The 22,082-nt window shown below is 39.6% G+C and overlaps 4 protein-coding genes across 8 annotated transcripts; 1 reads left to right on the plus strand and 3 right to left on the minus strand.

Annotated features, from left to right (window-relative positions):
• Window positions 1-391: 391 nt before the first annotated feature.
• On the minus strand, window positions 392-7,753 carry LOC132204994 (transcription initiation factor TFIID subunit 1). Of its 2 annotated transcripts, none has more exons than XM_059633791.1 (25): window positions 7,583-7,753; window positions 7,135-7,444; window positions 6,965-7,078; window positions 6,687-6,913; window positions 6,411-6,632; window positions 6,159-6,344; window positions 5,774-6,105; window positions 5,472-5,721; window positions 5,270-5,415; window positions 4,978-5,218; window positions 4,446-4,925; window positions 4,243-4,384; window positions 4,054-4,184; window positions 3,771-3,995; window positions 3,586-3,714; window positions 3,393-3,526; window positions 2,473-3,337; window positions 2,030-2,414; window positions 1,844-1,974; window positions 1,626-1,788; window positions 1,427-1,569; window positions 1,235-1,369; window positions 1,062-1,176; window positions 870-1,004; window positions 392-815 (listed from the first exon to the last, which is right to left on the minus strand). In XM_059633791.1, exons 2-25 carry the CDS (start codon window positions 7,442-7,444, stop codon window positions 520-522), a joined length of 5,637 nt encoding a protein of 1,878 aa, XP_059489774.1. In that variant the 5' UTR covers window positions 7,583-7,753; the 3' UTR covers window positions 392-519. The 2 variants fall into 2 exon arrangements, with proteins under 2 accessions (XP_059489774.1, XP_059489773.1); XM_059633790.1 differs by having other exon boundaries at window positions 5,774-6,108.
• Window positions 7,754-8,112: 359 nt separating this feature from the next.
• On the plus strand, window positions 8,113-11,723 carry LOC132204827 (mannosyl-oligosaccharide alpha-1,2-mannosidase IA). Its single transcript, XM_059633640.1, has 10 exons — window positions 8,113-8,726; window positions 8,787-8,970; window positions 9,134-9,237; window positions 9,291-9,509; window positions 9,565-9,744; window positions 9,804-10,017; window positions 10,079-10,303; window positions 10,364-10,527; window positions 10,685-10,921; window positions 11,068-11,723. Exons 1-10 carry the CDS (start codon window positions 8,457-8,459, stop codon window positions 11,182-11,184), a joined length of 1,914 nt encoding a protein of 637 aa, XP_059489623.1. The 5' UTR covers window positions 8,113-8,456; the 3' UTR covers window positions 11,185-11,723.
• Window positions 11,695-14,756, minus strand: LOC132204838 (thyrotroph embryonic factor-like). 2 transcript variants are annotated; one of them, XM_059633662.1, is made up of 7 exons: window positions 14,410-14,756; window positions 12,968-13,113; window positions 12,809-12,911; window positions 12,307-12,489; window positions 12,145-12,254; window positions 11,949-12,086; window positions 11,695-11,889 (listed from the first exon to the last, which is right to left on the minus strand). In XM_059633662.1, exons 1-7 carry the CDS (start codon window positions 14,534-14,536, stop codon window positions 11,803-11,805), a joined length of 894 nt encoding a protein of 297 aa, XP_059489645.1. In that variant the 5' UTR covers window positions 14,537-14,756; the 3' UTR covers window positions 11,695-11,802. The 2 variants fall into 2 exon arrangements, with proteins under 2 accessions (XP_059489645.1, XP_059489636.1); XM_059633653.1 differs by having other exon boundaries at window positions 12,142-12,254; window positions 14,410-14,755.
• Window positions 14,757-16,362: 1,606 nt separating this feature from the next.
• On the minus strand, window positions 16,363-21,900 carry LOC132203700 (endothelin-converting enzyme homolog). Of its 3 annotated transcripts, XM_059631662.1 has the most exons (15): window positions 21,766-21,900; window positions 21,227-21,325; window positions 20,316-20,399; window positions 20,089-20,242; window positions 19,623-19,835; window positions 19,221-19,504; window positions 19,059-19,157; window positions 18,825-18,995; window positions 18,611-18,759; window positions 18,328-18,550; window positions 18,149-18,272; window positions 17,634-17,790; window positions 17,391-17,569; window positions 17,076-17,222; window positions 16,363-16,916 (listed from the first exon to the last, which is right to left on the minus strand). In XM_059631662.1, exons 2-15 carry the CDS (start codon window positions 21,290-21,292, stop codon window positions 16,603-16,605), a joined length of 2,364 nt encoding a protein of 787 aa, XP_059487645.1. In that variant the 5' UTR covers window positions 21,293-21,325; window positions 21,766-21,900; the 3' UTR covers window positions 16,363-16,602. The 3 variants fall into 3 exon arrangements, with proteins under 3 accessions (XP_059487645.1, XP_059487654.1, XP_059487637.1); XM_059631671.1 differs by lacking the exon at window positions 21,227-21,325; XM_059631654.1 differs by lacking the exon at window positions 21,766-21,900 and having other exon boundaries at window positions 21,227-21,678.
• Window positions 21,901-22,082: the final 182 nt, after the last annotated feature.

The raw sequence follows: 22,082 nt of genomic DNA on the forward strand, positions 1-22,082 counted from the left end.
CATCGTGGGTGTTTTGATCAATACGTATTAAAATAATCTGGATTGCGCGTCCACTGGCATAGCACTGCGGCAACTAATACTCATTTCTACGTGCGTAAGCGCATTACCCGGCCTTCTCTGGGCAAAATAATACAAGTTCCGTGCACCAGCTTTGTTTTAAAGGCACCAGTGGAGCCTCGGCCGCAAGCCAAGTTGTGCTTTTTGTTAAATCTCTGGGGCGTGCGGGTTGCATTTATCTGCGTCCAAATTTATGGCCACAAGTTTGAACATGTCTGCTTTTGGCAGACAAGAGAATAAAGGTTGACAGCCACTCACTGGCCTCAAAACTTCACACGGAAAACCCACCCTTTTAGCCACAAACTTGGAGGGGCGATCATAAAAATAAAGCATTGTATGAATAAAATCATTTTTTCATAGCAAAACTTGAATTTTAATTTTGTAAGCCTGAAAAAAATATACAATAAAGACTAGGCTAAACGATGGAAAAATATTTAAAGCTAACACATATTTAACAAAATTTTAGAACCAAATATCCCCATCTTCTCCCTGATTTACGTTTGAAGGTTGCTCGTCTTCCGAGTCACTGATTTCCAAGTCTGCGTCGATGCCGCCTCCAGCCTCTTGGTTATTACCGCTCTGATCCATTGGCTCTTCCACTTGCTCCATGTTATTCGGCTGGAAGTTGTGCATCATGCTGACAGATGCATTATCAGCAGAAGCGTCTTCCTCGACTGCCTCTGGGATGTAAGTTGGCTTTGGTCGACTCAGCAAGAAATCGGAGGGATCATATTCAGGATCAACATCAAGACTCTCGTCTGAAAATTTTAGATTGTGAGAGAATGAAATCTCCACGTCAGTGAAAGATATACCTTGCTGAGGATTGGGGAAAAATCCAAAGTTACCAAGTTGTACCATGGCTTCGGCAGCCTGCTGATCATCAGCGCCCTCAACCAACGTAGCCTCAACCTCTTCACCTTCTTCCTCACTTGACAACTCTCCAAGATCTGAGATTTAAAAATAAATGTGTTAAATTTTCCCTACATATTTGAAAGATTATTTACCTTCTTCGAGAATATTTTTGCCATAACTACTAGGTCCCGCCGTTTGTTCCAGATTGCCATCAATCCCAATATAGAGTACCCCCTCTTGTTGTTGAAGGGATTCATCATCAGGGTTCTAGATTATTTATATTGTTTTATTCCAAGGAAATTATTTCACCAATTTAATCACATACCTTATCATCCTCGACAATTGTGAAATTGTCATCATTGTCACCATAAGAGGCAAGCGAATCCATCTCAGCTTGCTCAAGAGCTCTCTCTTGTGCAATCTTGATTCTTCCTTCCAAGTAAGTGAGGTGATCTCCATACTGCAATTCATTTTTGATTTCTCTTAGTAACACCATAAAAAAAATAATAATTATTACATCAGCAAGAAGAGAGGTGCTCGTGCCTAGTAAAACTTCTGCTTTCATGGTGAAAGGCGAATCAACACCATTGTACAGGACACAGTTATTGTAAATAAGCTCAATGTCCGACAGGAATTCCTTGCAGTTGTGATACTTGTGTGCTGAAATAAAATAACAACTTATTAACAAATTTCAAACAACGTCAAAAAGTTATTACATTTGACTTTTTTTGCAACCGTCTCCAAATCCATAGGGCACTTTATAATTTCATAATAGTCCTTAACAAGCTTCTTATTTACAGGTTTTTGGAAAGGCCAAGACTCTGACATAGCCTTGAGTTTGTTGTTGACAACGTTGTCCAATATAAATGTGAATGCCACCTAATTGATAAGAATAAAATTAAAACGTTCTTATATAAAAATTAATAAAAATTACCTGGTCATTGTCATCAAGCAATGGGTTGATTGCTTTCTCAAGCCTCATGAACTTGTCCTCCTTATCAGTCAATCGTTGGACGCAGATTTCCATCATTCTTGTAGCAGCTAAAGTTAGCGCACTTTTTGCACCTATAACAATCACAAGTTAATTAAATAATCTTAAGTTGAAATGAAATTTCTAAACCATTGTAAAGAGTGGAATTTTCAACAATTTGATTCACATCGGTCAAGAAGTCTTCCCTGTTTTGATACTTCTTGGCTCTGAGATTTTCCCTGATTGTCTGCAGATCCATAGGTCTCTGTATTATGGTGTAATAGTCGGGAACAACTTTTCCATTGACGGGGAACAAGAAGGGCTGAACGTCGGGTAGGTCTCGCATTTCATTCAGAATCACCTCCAAAAGGGTGGAAAGTGTTATCACAGGGTCAATTCTTCTCCTGTTGGCTGGTTTCTGCATCTTCTTGAGATAATCACAGTGTATGACTGTGCCTGCCCGTCTTCTCTTCCTGTTGACAGCATCCTTGGGCACTCGCAAGCGCAAAGTCTGCCTCTTAATTTCTTCGACATGCTAAGTAAGATGGGAATAAATTTTAAAAAGATTAATCAAGCCTGAAAATTAAACTGACCTTAAACAGTTTTCCAGACAGAGTGACCTTTGTTCCCTCCACATTAACGAGATCTTCATCGTCAGCCTCATTGATCTGCTTCTCAATTTCTTCCTCTTGCTCCTCAGTCATGGCAACATTCATAGGAGGCGCTGGTCCAGCATTTTGATACAGAGGACAGGCTTTGTTGGTCCTCATGTGTCCGACTTGTCCGCAGGCACCGCACTTTAGTTTGAGGTCTGGCTTCAATTTTGGCTTTTTCCTCTTCGGAGTTGGCGGAGGTGCAGCTGTGGCAACATTTTCCCTCTCCTGGTTCCTCTTTATCCTCCTCAACTGCTCCTGTATCCTTCTCTTCTCTCTTTTCATTTCCTCCTTTTGCTGTTCGTCCATAGTTGCAAACTGCCTTATGAACGCATCATCCTTGCTGGTCCGTATTTTGGCGTAGGCGTCAACCACAGCAGCCTTCCGTACAATCTCAACTCTTGTGAACTCCTTCCCCTCCGCATTTTTGAAGGTGCGGTAGATTTTCAGTACTCGACCAGGCTGAGATGCGTACATTTGCATACTCTGGTCATCCTCGCCCACTGTGCTGTTGTCCTTGCGCATGCTTGAGTCCTTCTTCTTGCCATCTTTTGAATCTTGATTTTCAGTCGAGTCTCCTCCCATGAGCATTTTTCTCAGCTCCTGTCTCTCCTGCTCCTCTTTTTCTAGTGAAAGCTGGGTGCTGGTCTTTTTGTTGGCAAGCATAGTTTCCAAGTTCTTGCCCAACTCCTCAATGTCAGAATTATCTTCTTCAGAACTTTCACCCTCATCAGTCGAGAGGACCTCATTCGAAGATAGCACTCGGTTTTGCAACTCAAATATGCGCTGACACTCTTCCTTGTACCTGTTTGAAATGAATTAATTAAATCCAGATCTTTTAAATAAAAACTAATCCCTGCCTTTCTTGATGTTCAGCTATTGAGAAACGATTTCCTCTTGAGAACTTATCCATTCCTTCCTCTCCAGCCTTTGCTTTCTCAGTAGACAATGTTCGAACAACGTCAATGACTTCCCAGCGTGACAATTTTTTTATCTGCAAAATTCTCATCATTAACTCCATTAAGTTTATCAATTTTGTTGCAAAAAACCTACCTCTTCTTCTGGCACTTGGAATTTGCGAAGTAACTCCTTAGCATTGTTAAGAGAAAGCCTTCTCAAATCAGCGTCTGTTCCTGTCACAGTTCGTTTTGGCTGCGCTTCCTGCTCCTCTTTACTTTGTTGCTATAATTTTATAAAAATCCATAAATTTTGTATTAGAAATTATAATATATATTTACTGTTGGCTTATTTGGAACTCGAACATAGCTGAAGCCTTCACCACAACCGGTGGGATCTGCTGGTCCTGTGAGTTGAAGTAGACATTTGTTTTTCATGGCCTGCACATAGGCCCTTGTTGTATTCCAAGGGGCAACCTTAATTTCGTCATCCATTTTCAACTGCATCTCTTCATCATTTTCATCCTCTTGGGGAGTGAGCAAGAATTTCTCACCATAACCAGCATCCTATATACATAAATTAATTAATTTTAGCTGCATTTCCCAAAAGAAAAAGAAAAATTACCTTCAGCCTTTGCTCGGCAGCGATCATACTAAGGTAAGCGCAACACTGTTCAGGAGAGACCATGGCTCTTATTTCCTCCTCAGTAGGCAATCTAAAGTCAGGCTTTATGACCCACCAGTTGGAGTCCATGCCTTTCAATAAGAACGAAAAATTAAATTCCATCATACAAGAATTATTGTTTTTTTTTACCTGTACGCTTGAAATCAGCACACTGCTTCAGCCGTTTACGAATGCTGCTTTCAGAATGAGTCGGAAAAGCTCGTTTGATGTCGTCCATTTTTATTCTTCTAGGGGAGTCTTTGCTTTGCCAGAATAGTCGGTATATGAAAACCTAAATAGAAATATTGCTGCATTATTCAATTTCATTAATGAACAAAATTTTTTTATTATACCTGGAGAAAGTCTCGAACAAAGTTGTTGGCGCGTTTTGAGTTTGGTCCGAACACTTCATACAGTGGACACTCCTGACCAGCCAAGAATAAAGCCTCAACTTCTCTGATGTAGAACTGATTCCTAGTCCTGATTACCAGGAAATCGCTTTCTGGCAGGTTATGTTCATAGATTGGCGCTCGGTACATGAGGTTCTCAACTGCTTGGATTGAGTGGCCAGGAGGAAGGGTGCCCAAGAAAGGTGACGTGTGCGCGTAAGAAACTTCACCAAATCTGAACTGCTGGGGTCCGTTGTCCTTTCCAGCTTTGCGCTTGTAGTAATTCTTGACCTTCGAGCACATTCCAACTTGGTTCATAAGAGGAGGGTGCTCTTCACAAAATTCCATTAGGACGATGTCTCCATCGCGCCCTGTGAGATCTTCGGCCGCTCTCATGAAGAAGACGTCACCTCCACCAGAGGCTATTCTTTCTTGCTCTCTTTGCTATAAGAGAGGTTTGGTGAAATTACACGAAATTAAAAAATAAAGTTCTTACCTTTGCTTTCTTTTTGATTGTTTTTAGCAGAGGATAAATAGAGTGAGGGCCAGGATTAGCAAGAGGACCGTGAGAAAATTTTCTTAAAGGTGGTCGATGGAAGTTTCTCAGCTTTAGAGGCCCCATGTGGGTTGGAATAAACGGCGCTCTGAGCTCAACTACAGGTGTAGAGTGCTGAATGAGATTTCCACCAGCACCACCAAGTCGGAGGGTCGACTCGGAATAACGAGCTTGGTAGAACCTTGAAAATATCATTCAATAAAATGTTGCTGTGGACAAAATCTGGATTTACTTGTCATTAGAAATGTTGAAGGGATCCATGTCAGTTAACGATTTTGGAGGCGGTGGTGGAGTATCGTCTTGCTCAAGGACGTTTATGACTCCTGCTTTGCCAAGGAGCAGTTTCGACTTCTTAACATGGGGGTGTGGGATTTTCACCTGTTAATTAAAAATATTTTACATATTTAACTCATTAATTATATAAGTGAGTCTACCTTGACAGGAGCTGCCATACGATCAGGAATTTTTGAAGGATCAACATCCTCCGGGATTCCCAGGACAATGTTTTCATCGTTAGGGTCCAAAGTAAGGATCTTTGGTTTGGGAATAATTGGCATAGATTCAGAGTCCCAGATGACTTCATCCTCCCAATTTCCGTAAACCAGTTCTTCATTTTCCACGGGGAAAATTGAATACCATGTGTCATCGGTCTCTTGAGGTCTTTGAGTTGGAGTGGACTTTAAACTAAAATAATATTTTATGAAAAATCTTAAATATCAAATTAGCTCTTCAATACCCTTGTAACTTTGGGTTTTTGACCTGCTGGCTGGGAGTGGCAGGTGTTGGAACCCTTTGAGATGATGGAAGAGCTCCGGCAACAAACTGAGGCACTCCTTTACCAGGCTGGCTGAATGCTTGTGCAGTTCTGTTTCCACTCGTGGGCACCCAGCCGGCAGCATTGGTTTTGCTGTTGAGTTTGGCTATCACTTTGTGCTTGATGTCATCCCCATTCCACACAACATCGTCTTCCCAGTGCAGTTGAGAGACCATCAAAAAAGCATCCTCTGGAACTTCCTCCTCTTCCGGATTTTCTGCCTCCTTTTCTCTTCCCTTTTCTTCCTCTTTGACCTTCTTAGGAAAAATTTGAATAAGAAAATATTTTGCCAAATAATTTTTAATACTTTTTCCTGTAGACGGAAGCCGTAGTTAAAACCATCTCCAGTTTCTGACACATCTAGCATGTCATACCAAATTTGAGCTGGCCCGAATCTCCAGTCAGCAACTTTTGGCCCATTCTCAAATTCGTTGTGTGCCTCTCCTTTCGAAGTCTGCTCAGGAGCAGCTGCTAATGGTTTCATCAGCTTATCCTTTTCAAAAAACAAAAATAAGAGAAGTTTTCACCCTTTCAGTTCAAATCTAAACTATATACTAACCTCATCATCGGAGCAACAACCAGCAGCAGGTGGTGGACTTCCGTAATTGAAAGTCCACCTGTAATCACTGGACTTGGTTTTTGTCTCAGTTTCACTATCAGAATCAGACACGCCATCCTTGCGCTTCTTTTTCTTTTGCTTTGAGAGCTTCTTTGCAGTTCTCCAAATTTGTGGCAAACTGCTTGCCTTGCCAGGTCCAAAAATTCTAGAAAATCGAAGAACCTACACAGAGGCAATCGAATTGGAGAAAAACAATAAATAGAATTCCATCCATACTTTATCCACTCTGAAGTCTGGAAAGAGAGTTTTGACGTCAATTCCCTCATATCGAGAAGGCAACATCCCAGCAAGAGGGGCCTTCTTAGAAATATTAAGGTCAAATACTGAAGCTGCATTGTCCGAGGGAGTAGTCACCTGTACAGGAGGTTCCTCTTTTCCTGTTGTTGTTTTCGGAACTGCTTCTGTCACAGGTGGTGGAGGCGGCATCAGAGTTGCTTCTTTAACTATGAACAATGTGCTATTTTCAAGCTGATTTGCATTACAAAGAAAAATACCATTCGTCTTGCTTTCTTCACTGGGCTTGACTTCCTGGACTTCAGACACGTCTTCGGCCAACTCATTGATATCAGAGTAATCAACAGCAGTTTCGGTTTTTTCAGTATAATCAACTTCAACAAAAGTTTGTTAACAGAAAAACAAAATATGCTACAGAAAATTTTGCTACCATCGTCAGCCGAACTTTCAGCCTTTTCTTGCTCCACTTTGTCTTCCTCTTTTTCATCGTCATCTGCATCAGATGTGTCTGTCTCTGTAGACCGCCTCGAATCAATTTTTTTGCGCTTGGGAATAGCCTCGCCGCAAATTTCCTGCAAGAAAGTCTGCAAGCCTAGCTTGCCGAGGGACGAAATTTGCCTCTGGGAGTCGGCGTCCAGAACGTCATCCTCCAACAGACCCTGCTCGTTGACATTTCCGAAGAGGAAACTCGTGAGCAGCGACTGCGGCTCTCTACTCTGTTCATCGTCACTGCCCTCCATCTAAAAATTATTTAAAATAATTAATCTGCAAATAAACCCAAAAATATAAAAATGACAAAGAAAATGTTAGAGAGAAGCATTATAATTATTACAGACATTTTAACAAAATTCTTCTTATACGTAAATGTATCTTCTTGCCTTGTAAATCTTATTGCATTCCGCTTCGGGAAACCAGCAAAATTTTATAAACTTTTCATTAAACGTAAAAAGAATGAAGCTTTTTTAAGAAAATTGAAACAAATTATTGTACTACAACATCACGAAAAACACCGCACAATAACATGGATCAGCCTTTTGCACCTCACATCCGCCAGGGGGCAGATCGAGTGATTTTTTTCAATTTTGTCAAAATTTTGTTGTAATATAGCAGTGTTGCCGTATCGTACAGTTTTTTCCGGTCGATAAAAGTTGACAGAATAAAACCGGTTTTCAGAAATCTTAATTAAACTTAAAATATATTTTTTTCTCTGTAATTCTTAGTAAAATATTTTTAAATGTGAATTAATTTATATTTTAGAATAATTTTGCTATATATTTTCAATTTAAGTTCAACATAGATAAAGAAATGAAAATTTTCAAATTGGAAAATCGGTAGATATAATGTTTTACAATTAATAACCGGCTCAAGTTAGCTGTATTTTGCACTATTTTGCAGTTTGCACAGTTGCCACGTTGGAAAATAGAACGATTGCAACTCTTGTCATTTTGCCTTGCCGTCGCCGTCACACAGCATAGCACCGCCGTGGCCCATTCTACCATTATCGCCCTTTGAAGCTCGACTTAATCGACGTTGAGCAAAGGCTGCTGCTGGACACTTGCGGACACCGTTCCGCCACATTCTTCATCGACCACATTTTTACCGCAACGGCTATAGCCCAAGACCCACCACTGATGACGGCGCCCAACCCGTCTGAATCCGGGGGTCGGCACTGCTGCTTTGGGCGCATCGTGAGAAGAAGTTAACGGGGAAGTCACCTATGCAGCAGACCGAAGGACAAGCAGCGTCCAAATAATGCCTGGAGCGATCCTGCCGCAGTACCAGCGCCTCGGCTCTGGCGTTCCGGTGTCGGTGATCCGGAGGTCACTGCGGCCTCGCGAAAAATGTCTTATCCTGCTCGTCTTCGTCACCCTGGGTGTCGTGTGCTTTGGAGCCTTCTTCTACCTGCCAGACTACGGAAAGCTCAAACCGAGTGGCGCCGACAGGTCGGTCTACTACAAAGTGTACCAGCACGTGCAGAAGGCCGGCGAAGACCTGCTGCTGCCGCCATCCAACTTTGGAAAGGTGACTGACGGGCAATTTTATTTTATAATTATATGTATTCTCTAAAATCTTTGTCAACAGCACGGCGAAGATGAAGACCCGCACTTGGTGCAGGATAGGTACAAATTGAAGAATATGATTGACAACGATGCCAAGGACAAGGTCTTGGATAAGCCAGAGATTAGCAAAAATACTGAAGACAACTTCGGAGCTGAGCGATCGAATAACCAGCTTGAATCTTTGCAGACATCGGTTCAAGCCAAAGGTTAAAATTAATATAATATAAATTAACCTTAAGATGGCAACTTGAATATTTTGAGTACTTTTTTGTCAAAATTTTATAATGAGTGTATGGACAAATAATTTATCGAGTAGTAATTTATATTTTTTGTAACTCGATTTAAACTAATATTAACCACTGCTCTCAGGGGACTTTGGGGAAAACCTAATTCCCAAGTTAAGAAACCCGTTGCTCACTGGTGGAGAGGATAGTGATAAGACATCTCGTGAAAGAAGAAACACAGTTCAGAGAGTATAGTTCAAACAATCAAATTTGTCAGTATTCACAATTTTTGTTTTTCTCAGATGATGAAACATGCCTGGGAAAATTATGTGTTGTACGCTTGGGGCAAAAACGAGCTCCGGCCAATCACGAAGAGAGGTCACAGTGCCTCTATTTTTGGCTCTGCCAGTTTAGGAGCCTCGATAATCGACGGAATGGACACTCTCTACATCATGGGCATGGATGACGAGTACCAGAAAGGAAGAGAGTGGATTGCTCAGAATTTGAACCTAGAAAATGTGGTATGTTCTGTAATTTGCTAAGTTTATAAATATTTTTCATTCCGGAATATTTCAGAGTGCCGACTTGTCAGTGTTTGAGACAAACATTCGGTTTGTTGGCGGGTTGTTGACCCTGTACGCCTTTACTGGTGATTCGTTGTATAAAGACAAGGCTGTCCACATCGCAGACAAGCTGCTTCCTGCATTCAATACTCAAACAGGGATTCCCTTGGCTATAGTCAATTCCAGGAGCGGGGTATGACGAATGATGTAATTTGCCATTTGGGCCATTAAATTGTTTTTATTATATTGCAGGTCAGCAAAAATTACGGTTGGGCTAGTGGAGGCAGCAGCATCCTGTCTGAATTTGGGACGCTGCATTTGGAGTTTTCGTACTTATCAGACATCACTGGTGATCGCAAGTACAGAGAGAAAGTGGACAAAATTAGAGATGTGATCAAGCAAATGGAGAAACCAAAGGGACTCTACCCTAATTACATCCACCCAAAGACTGGAAAATGGGGTCAATGTAAGTAAAATGCATTGAAGTATAGGAAACACACCATTTTAATTTGTTCCTTTTTTAACAGTTCACATGTCCCTTGGTGCTCTGGGTGATAGTTTCTACGAATATCTATTGAAAGCGTGGCTCCAGTCAAACAAACAAGACGTGGAAGCTAGGATTTTGTACGACGACGCCATGCAAGCCATTATCGAGCACATGGTGCGGACGTCGCGTGGAGGACTGATTTATGTCTCCGACATGAAGTTTGACAGACTCGAACACAAAATGGACCACCTGGCTTGTTTTGCAGGTAATTGGTTGCTTATTTATTTATTTGAACATTAGGCTGTGAAAATTTTATCAATGTCAGGTGGTCTGTTTGGCTTGGGTGCCAAAACACAACCCAACGAGCAATTCAGCCGACACATGGAGATTGCCGAGGGCATTACAAACACCTGCCATGAAAGCTACATAAGATCCAACACCAAACTGGGGCCAGAGAGCTTCAGGTTTACAGAATCGATTGAAGCCAAGGTAGGAGCTTCAACAGATTTATTATTTACTTTAGGTTTATGTTATCTTTCAATGGCGCCTAACGGCTATGTTTACTTATTTATTTTCCAACTTAGATTTTTATGACTTGATTGCACTATAAGATAATTAGTAAATAATTTATAATAATATATTTCAGGCCTTGAAAAGCACAGAGAAATACTACATTCTTCGACCGGAAACTGTTGAATCATACTTAATCATGTGGCGACTCACCAAAGAGCAGAAGTACCGTGAATGGGGCTGGGAGGTGGTGCAAGCCCTGGAGAAACACTGCAAAGTTGAGGGAGGCTACAGTGGAATCAAAAACGTATATGCGGACGACCCACAGAAGGACGACGTCCAACAAAGTTTCTTTTTAGCAGAGACGTTGAAGGTAAGTGCAATCTTTTTTGAAATGACCTCAAAGCCCAAAACAAAAGTTGCTAATCTTTTGGATGATAAGCAAATTTTACTTGAGTTTTGATGTCTCTTTTGATTTCTCTCCAACGTAAAAGTTTTGACGGTTCTCGTACTTTGCAGTATTTATACCTGTTGTTCAGTGACGATAACTTGATATCGTTAGACGAGTGGGTGTTCAACACTGAAGCACATCCCTTACCTATCAAAGACGTGAACCCGTTTTACCGCGCTGCTTAAATGCCAACTTCTTCTCATCACTTACATAAGAATACATTCCTAACAAAAACTTTTGAAAACGTACTTCTCTGTTAGCAGTGTGGCTCAGCCGCTTTTGCACTTGTCAGCAGTAGAAGTTTTATGAAATCACTGAAAATTTTTAAAAAGCATTCACTGCAAACACTACTGCTTTTTCTGTACTTTTTTCATTTAGCTTAGTGTTTGGCAATCGACTTTTCTCTTCATTGAGCAGTTATTGTGTTTTGATAGATTATTACATAAAACTCTTGATATAGCAGTCAAGGATTGGACTGCATTTTCAGTCAGATGCGGAGTCCTGTTTGCATGAAATCACGATATTGATTTTCTGTATAAGTTATTTTTACATTCATATTTTGTATGGATAGTCTACGTAATGAAGTAATTTAATTTATGTCGATAGCGCCAACAAAAAAAAGTGATTTTTATGAGTGGGCTGACTATACGTTTGTGTGTGTGAATCCGGGCGAATTTCTTAAATGATTGCGAGCGTTTGAAATAAAATTATTATACATAAAGTAGTTTAATCATATCCTTAACACAGACAACATGGATCATTAAGCAACTTTGCTGATGGAAAATCTTAATCAATTAAATCAGTTAGTTTTTCTGAGTCTTCTCGAGCTTCAACCGCATCAGGTTGTTGTCCTTTTTAAGTTTCTCCACCTCTTTTCTGAGAAAAGAATTCTAAAACATACTCAAATTAAAATCTAGATTTTTTTTTAAAAATTCACAATCCAATCTACCTCCTTCTCGAGGAATCCTGCTCGCAAAGCAATCTGGTTTTCTTTTAATCTGCGCGCATCTCTTGACCGCTTGGCCGCAATGTTGTTTTTGCGTCTCCGCGCCCAGTATTTGTCGTCCTTCATGTCTTCGGGGACAAACTGTCACAAAAAGGGTGTAAATTTTTGGCTAATCTTGAATTTTGTGAGTCAATACCACCTTCTTCCGGGACTTCTTCACCATGACCTGCGGTTTGAGCTCCTCGTCAGAAAACGGCCTTGTTCGCGGGTCGAATTCATTCCCACTCATGGAGTAATACATATTGTATGCTACAAGTTCAAGTTCAAATTAGAAATTCCTACACTTTTATTTTTATCTTACAAGAGCAGGTGGGTGATTCCAGCTCATCTTTGCTAGATGATGAGGTTAGGGAGGAGCAGGCGTGTGGTGGACTCGAACTGCCCTGGTATTTCATAGAGTACTCGCCCTTGCCGTTTAGGGAAAGAACTTCTGCGACCACGCCGAGTTTGGCCACATTTTGGGAATAGTTTTGTTGAGAGTCGCCTAAAAAAGGGAGATACGTAATTTAAATTTTTAATTTTATCATTATTTCATTTAATTTCCTTAAATTTCCGAGGATTTTTTTTTTAAACTCTTGTTTTAAATAAAATTTTATACAATCAGTGGGTTTCCCCTTGAAAACATGCGCTGACCACCAGTTGACTTTTTATCAAAAAAATGCAGTGTGATAAGAACACAGCATAGGGTTCACAGAAGTTTGACGTGGTTCGAAGATAAGAAGTTTAAATTAATGAGTTGAAAACTAACTAGCCGCGATAATGTAAAGTAAAAGGAAAGTTCTTGAATTTTACAAGGCACTTACTGTCATTGTCATTTCGTTTCCAGGTTTGTCCATTTTCATTGGAAAATACAGACTGCTCCAAAGGAATGCCATTTTCAGACAGAAAATCGTCCAAATCTATGTACTGGAAAATTCAAATTTTTTATTGCAATTTTTGTCTGGATAGACTTACGAACTTACTTGTGCTCCAATCCTGAGGTCAGGGTTGTGTGGAATGTTTTTGTCCCAAATGCAGGGTCCGAGGAAGGCCGACTGGCCTGCGCAAACCCAGGCATTCTCGTTCGCATCCTCCTTGCTTTTATTTTCCATTTCGCCCGCGGATTTCACTAGATGGGGCATTCAAAAACAAAGCAAGTGATTAGATTGTGCAAAAGTAGAATCCAGCGCCTATCACGATTCCTAGTGGAAAAATTCAAGACGATCAAGAATATTTTTGCGGAAAACCAAACCGTCGTCCGCGACCTTGGCCTCGAAATAATATTAAATAAATTTCCGCGCACAGAGGGTACCTGCAATCTTGACTTGCAATGCATCCATCTGCACTTGTATTGCATTAGCTTTACGGGTGTGCAATTATTGGCGGATATTTGCAACCTTATACGCGTATATTGCTTTCAACCACTACCCCATATTGAAATTCTCTCGCGACGAAAATAGATAACACATTATTAACGCAACCGTTTCTACTTATTTATGCAAAAAATTAGCTAATAAATGGACTGAATGATATCTAAAACCTAAAATTAGGCGATGCATAAAAAATGACTTTTCCAAACTTTTAATATATTTTTAGTGTCGGAGAAACAATAAAATCAATCAGCCCTTGAATATATAGTCAACAGGCTATATTGGAAGCCGCGTGCGCCATTGATGCCGCCTTTATAATTCAATAAGCGAATTATAATTTGCATTGAAAATCGCACGGCCTTGGACTGCACTTGCAGCAATTTCTTTCTTGTTTATTAGCGGCGATTTTTCTGTTTTGAAACTCGCGCGTGTGTCGTAATACGTCTTTCTTTATCGCTTCCTTCCGACTCTGATGAGATGTGACGCCATATGAACAAATTAAATTTTACTTCCAAAAAAAAGCTTAAATTTAAATTTTGGGAAAATATCTTTCTTTATCTAGAAAAAAAGTTTTAACGTGCATATTTAAAAGTAGTTAATTGCAGAAATAACATATTGCGGAAAAAGCTGCCACTTTTATGGTTTTCAAAATTGGCATTTTTATGTGCTTGCACGTTTTTCTACCGCGGATTGCAATGAAAGAAAGGTCAGCAAATTGGCTTGTCAGCTAAATACTCTTTGTGTACACAATAGAGGTTTCATGCACCGAAATGAGAGAAGCAAAGTTTCTCTTTTAATGTAATATAAATTTAGTTCCGCTGGACAAAACTATGCAAAAATTAAAATTTAATTTAACCTGCCGTATAATTAATGAATATTTAAAATTAAAAATTTTAAATAAAATAAATAAAAACATTGATTTCCATAATGCTTTTACGCAACTTCATTTTAAAGTTAAAGTGAAATAATATTTTCCAGTTTCCTACGAAAATTGTCTAAATGAACGAAATATTAAGTTTTTCAATGAAAAGTGGAATAAAATTTAATAATATCACCTGCAGTTTGTTCTGAATTCCTGTGCTGATGAACCTGGAAACTCCTGGTCCATTGCTGCTGGTCCTGAGGGTAGTTGTTGCTATTCGACTGGCATGAAATGTCAGTAGCGTGGAAATGAGCACTCATATAAGTTCGGCCAGATCCAGTGGTGCGACTTTCGCAAGCGGTGCACACGAATAAAAAGTCACAGTACAAATTCGGCACGATATTGTTTACAGACGGAGCTGGAAATTTGGGCCGAACTTGGACACACCTGGAGACACAACTACACCGGTCGGCAAACTGGACGAATGTCTGTGTGTATATATTCCTGCACAGCTAAAATGAGGATGGCGCTGAGTGAGATTCAACGTGACTCGCGTAGCTTTTTTATTATGTGCCCTTCGTCACGTGGAGCGAAGCATGTGCGAAATACATATTATTGTTATTTACCCCCTCCTGCCCGATGCCTGATCAATTTATCTGCGCACTCGGCGCGCTCTTCCCTATGCACGCAGCTCCACAGTTCTTCCTCTGCCGCTTTTTTATTTTCCCGTATATTTAACCCAATTTGGCTTTTTGTTTTGGGTGGAGATTCAAACGTGATAGAAAAAATTGGTTCCCATGCGACCTCGAGTTTGGCGAAAACTGACCCTCGCTCCGTCGTCCGGCTTCGATCTAATACTCATGTACTGCTAACGGACTTTCCCTTTTCGTGTCAAAAGCTCTTTGGCTGTCTTTTTCTTAACTCGTTTGGCACAAAAATTAACAAGAACTGCCATCGACACCCACACATTTTTTCCCTCCTGTTCTTTTTGACATTAATCAGGGACGACGCGAAATTTCATTTCCATCAAAATATTTTATTCGAGATGTCCATACACTTCCTGGACCTATTTTTAGCCACGGATGAATCTGTGATTGAACATGCAGTCCCCCGAGGTATACTGCGTTGCGTGCGCTGGTGTTCAAGCAAGCGAGAGGGACACCGTGGCGCAGCACGTGGCTCCAGGCCCGGACTGAGCGGCCCGGCCGTCATTCGAGATCAACCCCATTGGGCCGCGACCCATTTTTAACACGGGGCTTTTGGGAGTGGGTCTCCGTCGTGCCTCGCTCACTTCTGGATCAGCCCCGAGAGTAATTTCGTTTCCAGTCCGTTCCTGCGTGGCGCATTTCCAGCTACAACGCCAATTAATTTGAGTTTTGGTCTCTCCCCTAAAGCGACGGAATAATTATTTTCGTCGTGTCACGCGCGGAGAGGCGCGACCTGTGCGAATACATTTATTTACTGCGTTCTAATTTATTATTTTTATCAGATAAAATCAATGTCGCGAATGACATTGATATAGGACCTAATTGTATAAGTTGAGAATGTTTTCTGAAAATAACTTTAAGGGCGCGCTTTTATTAGCATTTTCAGAAATAACGGTTCTGTTTCTTTTGGGATTTTACTAAATATCATCTAATATTTTAATATAGAGCAACATTTACAATAGATAAATTGGGTAAACAAGAATTAATCGGGTTAAAATTGTATGAAAAATTTATTTGAGGTTTCCTTTTAACTGAGAATCTGCAGGATTTTCTATTTTGCGCATTTCCTTTTACTCTTTCTTTGTTTTGGAAAAACTTAGACAAAGCGGCTACGAGCGAGATGTTGCGTGTGTACGATTATGAAAAACTTCCGTAGCGAATAAATTTCTTAATAATGAATTGTGGTGTTTATTATTTGTTGATCTCAAGTAGTCTGCTTACCATTCATCAAGCCATGCGTTTTACAGTTTAGTTTGCAATTTATTATTTACATACAGTAATCCAATTGGTTAATTCTTCTGTTGAAGAGCTAATAAATGGAGATTTTTTTTTATTGTTAAGAACGGTCTTTTATTTTTAAATTTAAGTATGTTAATTTTTCAATTTAAAAATGCTAAATTTTTAGTTTTAGAGGAAAACCCATAATGAAAATTGAATACTTTTTGACATAAAATATGTTTAACATTTATTTTAATGAGATTTACATAAAAGATTAGATTGAAAATTCTCGCATTTTCAGTGCTACTCATAAAATCTTAATTAATATATTCCTTGAAATTAAGTTGCCAAGACAATAGTATACTTATAACATTCAATAATGGTCTGACTTAGAGTACGCACAGGCGGTCCCACTTTTCACTTTCAATACGTATTTATTATTCATTATCAGCCGTTTGTTTTTACCAAACCGAACATTTCTCACTGGGATTCATTGCCGTGCCCGCAGGACATTCAAAGACTTTGGCAAATTCAGGGAAATTTGAGACAGGCCCGTTGACCCGAAATCTGGACGGTGAGTGAGGATCCTTTTCTATCTGCAGCTGATTGGCTTCAGTGGTGCTCGCTGAGCACCACACTTGGGCGAAATTCACGAAGAACAGCTTATTGTGCGATAAATCAAGCCCAGGCAGCGGCAACTCAGCCTGCAATTGCCGCCAGTTTTGATAGGCGTAAAAAGCCGCTTTTAGGCCACCGTTGTCCGCGATATTCTCACCTGAAAAAAATTGCCAACATTTTGAGCTTTAATTCAAAATTGAATTTAAAAAAAAAATGATAATTTAAATTTCAAACTATTTTGAATTTTAATGATTACAAAATTAAAAAAAAAATCAATTAGACATTTTTTATCAGGTTCAAAATAGATTTTCATTACCCAAAGTTTGTTTTCCGTTAAGGTTTAGGCTGTCCATTTTATAGTTTGCATACTGGTCCACAATACATTTTGTCTGCTGTTTGAATTTTTCGATGGTGTTGTTATTCCACCAGTGATTCAGATTTCCCTCTTTATCATATTCCCTGCCTGCAAATTTCAGAAAATTTTAAATTATTCAAAATTTTCATTATTCATTATTATAATTTTTTCGAGTTTTTCATCGCTTTTGTGAAATCGGGATGGGACTTGTGTGTTTGCAAGCAACGCAGTCAACACTTTTAAATTATGTGCAAAATTTGCATGCGACACACTCGCCTTGATCGTCAAAAGCGTGCGTCAACTCGTGCCCCATCACCACTCCCATGCCACCGAAATTGAGGGCGGCTGGATTGTTGACGTCAAAGAAGGGCAACTGCAGAATGCCTGCGGGAAACACTATCTGGTTTTTGGTCGGGTTATAATAAGCATTGACCGTGGGCGGCGTCATCCCCCATCTGTTTTCAATTAAAATTATATTTTTTTCATTTCATGTTATAAATTTAATAAAATTTATCTCACAAAGTTCGATTGACGGACTGGTTTAATTTTTCCAGCATTTCCACCAAATTGAATTGGATCGCGCGAATGTTGTTCCTGAAATATTCGTTGCCTTGAATTTCCAGCTGCTTGTACTTGGTGTCGAGCAGCTTGGCGCTCAGAATGTAATCCGGGAAACCTTAAAAATAGTTAATAATGCTATAAGGGCCTTGTTTTCGCTTTTAATGGGTTGATTCGATTTTGATTGGATTCGCGTCTTAGCAATTAAATTAAGGGCAAAGTCTGCTGCAAAGAGTTCAATTTAAAACTACATGTACTCATATTTTTTTCTATCATTTAAAAAAAAGACTGGGTCTAAGTTTGAAAAAAGTTGTTGATTTTGTACGACTTCATTCCTGTGTGAGAAAATTTCCCCCAAATATAGGGATTGAAGAAATTAAAAAAAAATGAACTTTAATGTATTAATTAAAAATTAAAATTGAACAATTATTTTCCCTTTTATTTTGATCTTTCTTTAAATAATTTATTTTAATTACCAATCATATCTGTAATTGCATTTGCTTTGCTAATTGCAGCGCTTTTTGTTTCGTCGTCCATCCAAGGCACATTCTCAATATTCTCCTTTAGCGACAGCCGAATTTCATTGAGCATTGACTCTGCCTATTTGTTTGAAGTTAATTTTACGTTCTGCATTTATACAAATATAAGCGCTTACAAACTCCTTTGACTTGTTATTGAATTTCTCCCGGACAAACATAGCTCCGACAGCAAACCCAAGAACTGAATTCGTGTCTGCCACGCAGTACCTCCAAGACTCGTCCTCCCCTTGCGTGCCGGTGAGGACTTTCCTCAAACCTTTAAACGCCTGTCTGAAGTCCTTGGATAAGTAAAAGGCCATGGAGTGAATCATTTGCCAGACCAAATAGTTATTTATAACTCTGAAATTTCATGAAGAAAAATGTTCAGAAAACATTATGATTGATGTGCGGAGCTCATACATTTTCCCAGTCTCATTTTGTTTGTAGGTCGAGATGATTTTTGTCAGATTGTGCAGGTATTCCGGTGCGTACACAATGACCGTGTCGTTGGGCGTCAGTTTTTTATCGACCATTCGGAAGGCTTCATTGAAATAATCCAGCCAGTTCATCTGAATAATGTCATCAGCATTGCAAAAATGAGCGAGCCGACAGTTGCTAGGGAAACGTGACTTACAAACGGAGCTAAATCCTGGAGCTCCGTTAGGCTCATTGAGTGGTAAAGCTTTTCCTCGTCACGTCGTTCATCACTAGGCGTCGTGATGCGGGCGATTTCTGTCTCGAAATTGATCACTTCCCTCATCTGATCAGTAGTCGCGTTCTTTTCACCCCCCAAAAGCACACCGACCTGTAAGATTAAATTTATAAAAATTGTATTCAAAAATTAATAAAATTCAAAAATGTCCCATACATTAACCATGTATTCTAAATAGGCTTGAATCACTTTGGCATTTGTCGTTTTATTTAGATAGTGAGCAGTTGTGGGCAATGTCAATCCTCCTTGGTCAATCTGCGATTAGATTATTTTAAATTTGAGTGGCTTCATTAAATTTTGACAATATTGATCAATCACCTGAATGGCGTATCTGCTTGAGTTTTTATCATCCTCATTAACCGCCCAAGAGAAAAGACCATTCATCCCGTACTTAAGTTGCAAAATATGCAACGATTTTTGTAAGTCCCATTTGGTCACGTTGAACGTTTTGCCGCTGACGTTCCATCCGCCCACTTCGTCCAGCATTTCCAACAGTGGAGTTGCGCCTAGAGATTCGATTGTTCCGTTGGGGTCCATGCATGATTGGTAGTACATTTTTGCCTTGACCTCGGCTTGGCTGTTGAGATTCTCGCTGGGCTGCTCTGGAATTCCCAAAAGGCACAATAAAAAGTTCATAGAAATATTCAATTAATTACCAGTGAAATATTAATACATTCTAATTAGCATATAAATCGAATTCTATTTTAAAATAAAAATTACCTAGAATTTTCCTTATGACTCTCTGATTTTGCTGCTCGATGATGCTGAACGTGCCCCACAGGGACTTGCCCTCGGGCATCACAGTGCTCTTTATCCACCCCCCACATGAATACTGGTAAAAGTCGTCGCAAGGGTTGACACTGTGGTCCATTGTCTGCAAAATTGAGGCGGCCGCCGTGATGCAAGCTGTACTCATGCAATATCCATCAGCCCCTAGAAAATTTAGATTATGGAAAAGATCAATGGAAATGTTAAGTTTTCACTTCTTTTTACTGACAAAATCAAGGTATGCAACCATCTCCACAGGTGCGTTCGCACGGTTGCATACCTTTCTAGCGTTTGCCAAACAAAATTATTTTTATTGAAGATTGAAGCAAAAATTGATGTATTATATGTATATACATATAAGTGGAATTTATTTTCATAGAAAATTTTATTAATCAATTTTAAATTAAACCTTTCATACCTCTGGCCTTTAACAAATTTGACCCAATGACCAGCACTTTTAAAGGGTCTCCCCTGATATAAATGCAGAGTATCACAGTGAAGACGAGGAGGAAAGTAACCATGACTAGAAGTACTTTTTCCAGTGTCGTGCGGTGCTTCCAGTAATTCGACACCTGAAAATGATTGGAAATATTGGTAAATATAGTTTGTTTTTATTTTTGGAAAAAGTCGTAAAATTAGGCTCACTGCACTAAATACGTTGCGGCTATTTTTAGCGCGGCTACTGAGAGATCCATCTCCATCCTCCGATTCCGCTGGCCGGTAGCTCACCTTGAAAGAAACACACGAGTGTAAAGCGAGATCATGCGGTCGTATTGCATGTCAGTGTCAATTATATGCGACAGGTATTTTACGCTCACTGCATAGGTGACAGGGCAGACACAGTGACAATTGAAGATTTGCATAAAGACAAATGCACGCGCGAGACTTGTTAGTTTTATTAGCAAAAGCTGCTTGCGTATAGAACGTGTGACGTTTTGCTGGAGAACGGATATTTCTGGTCTCTTTTATTGTTAGATCTAGCTGTTGCAAAAAGCATTGTTTGTTATTTTATGCCAAAAGCACTTTTCCGAGAGCGAGCGGGTGCAGCTAAAGGCGGCGGTGGCGCAGCAGCTTAAAAAATAAGCCCTCAATATATTTTTGACCGAAAAATTTGTATTTAGTTTTAAAATTGGTTCAAATAAATTTTATAGCGATAGTAAAAAAAAGCTAAAGCGTCCAACTAATTGTTTTTCTTGTTAGAATATTAAATAAATATAAGTTTTATTCTTTTTAAATTAAATAGAGCTTGGAATGAATATAAATTCAAGCCAATTGGAAAAAATAAAATTTTAATTTGAGTCAGCTTGTTGTTGGAGATTAGAAATCTTTCCTTCCTCTTTGTTAACCACCAACTGTCAACAAAATCTTTAAGCCGGAAATATGATGAAAATTTTGTATTATATTTTCAAAAGATGTCAATAAAATTAAAATAACATTTTATAACATTACCAAAAATTAAAATTAATAAATATATAAAAATATCCTAATTTTTTTATTTTAGGTAACAAAAATTAAAAAAGCAGAAAAATAAGCAAAAATAAAATATAGGAACAAACTTCGGAATTGTGGAAGGCGATCCGCCCCAAAAATTCGGTAACCGGCGACTGCTCCCTTCCAGCCATGCTGGCGGTCAGAATTCAACAGCAGCTCTTATTCTGAAATCGTGCGTGTTTCTTGTTTTATCGGAGACTTATGTACTCTTTCACTATCACACTCAATCGTGTTTGTGTGCGTCTCTCTCTTCTACACGCTACATCGGCCTGCTCTCGCGCTCCAAAAAACAAGTAACCAAATGATGTTATAATGTATGCGCGTGCTAGGAAGGACACAACTAACAACTGAAAGTAAATCACTCTCAGTCTGTTCGGCGTCGGAGATGCTGGTGGGAGGAAATAGTAATAAATGAGCGAGCGGCTGCTGCTTCATGTCTCATTCTAAAGTTTAAGTAGTTCATCACGGGGCTCGAGAGAGAACGGATATAGATAAAAAAAAAAAAAACGGCGTCCTGCCAAAATATGGATATTTTTTAAGTAAATTTGCAGCAATATTCGCCTACGTTAGCACTGATTGGAGGCGCATTAATGAGGTTAAGTACCTTGACCGCTGTCATGTTGAGAAAATGGGTTGAGGCCTGGAATCTAAGCCGATTTTATTTGCATTTGTGCGCGATGTTGCTTCTTGTGTCAGCCAGCAGCGCTGGAGTAGAGCGCCGCCGGATCGATAGGCAACCAGCGTAACCCTTGCATAAGCCTCTCCACTGGTCGCCAGTGCGTCGGTGCCTACAACTGTTGCGTATTTCCATCGCTTGCTTACTTTGTGCTCTCGGCGCGGCTATGTTGTATTTTGGGCACCTTTCGCGCTGGTTCTCATTTTCAGGAAAACTTTATTGCTAGATAAGATATTTTATTACTT

The sequence above is a fragment of the Neocloeon triangulifer genome, unplaced genomic scaffold (genome assembly GCF_031216515.1).
Source record: "Neocloeon triangulifer isolate White Clay Creek 2 clone unplaced genomic scaffold, ASM3121651v1 ptg000002l, whole genome shotgun sequence".
NCBI classification, from domain to species: Eukaryota; Metazoa; Arthropoda; class Insecta; order Ephemeroptera; family Baetidae; genus Neocloeon; species Neocloeon triangulifer.

What these genes read in the sequence shown, in the direction of transcription:
- LOC132204838 (XM_059633653.1), bottom strand. Translation starts at nt 14,536, where the DNA reads ATGAGTGCTCATTTCCACGCTACTGACATTTCATGCCAGTCGAATAGC. An exon ending in ACCTCAGGATTGGAGCACAA is followed by an intron (nt 12,912 to 12,967) that starts GTAAGTTCGTAA and finishes TGAATTTTCCAG; the next exon opens with TACATAGATTTGGACGATTT. An exon ending in AGAAGTCCCGGAAGAAGGTG is followed by an intron (nt 12,087 to 12,141) that starts GTATTGACTCAC and finishes TTTTTGTGACAG; the next exon opens with TTTGTCCCCGAAGACATGAA.
- LOC132204827 (XM_059633640.1), top strand. Translation starts at nt 8,457, where the DNA reads ATGCCTGGAGCGATCCTGCCGCAGTACCAGCGCCTCGGCTCTGGCGTT. An exon ending in GACATCGGTTCAAGCCAAAG is followed by an intron (nt 8,971 to 9,133) that starts GTTAAAATTAAT and finishes CACTGCTCTCAG; the next exon opens with GGGACTTTGGGGAAAACCTA. An exon ending in CCACCTGGCTTGTTTTGCAG is followed by an intron (nt 10,304 to 10,363) that starts GTAATTGGTTGC and finishes TATCAATGTCAG; the next exon opens with GTGGTCTGTTTGGCTTGGGT.
- LOC132204994 (XM_059633790.1), bottom strand. Translation starts at nt 7,444, where the DNA reads ATGGAGGGCAGTGACGATGAACAGAGTAGAGAGCCGCAGTCGCTGCTC. An exon ending in AAATTCCACTCTTTACAATG is followed by an intron (nt 1,975 to 2,029) that starts GTTTAGAAATTT and finishes TGATTGTTATAG; the next exon opens with GTGCAAAAAGTGCGCTAACT. An exon ending in CAAAAATATTCTCGAAGAAG is followed by an intron (nt 1,005 to 1,061) that starts GTAAATAATCTT and finishes TTTAAATCTCAG; the next exon opens with ATCTTGGAGAGTTGTCAAGT.
- LOC132203700 (XM_059631662.1), bottom strand. Translation starts at nt 21,292, where the DNA reads ATGGCTGGAAGGGAGCAGTCGCCGGTTACCGAATTTTTGGGGCGGATC. An exon ending in CAAAATGAGACTGGGAAAAT is followed by an intron (nt 18,551 to 18,610) that starts GTATGAGCTCCG and finishes ATGAAATTTCAG; the next exon opens with AGTTATAAATAACTATTTGG. An exon ending in TAACGGAAAACAAACTTTGG is followed by an intron (nt 16,917 to 17,075) that starts GTAATGAAAATC and finishes AATTTTTTTCAG; the next exon opens with GTGAGAATATCGCGGACAAC.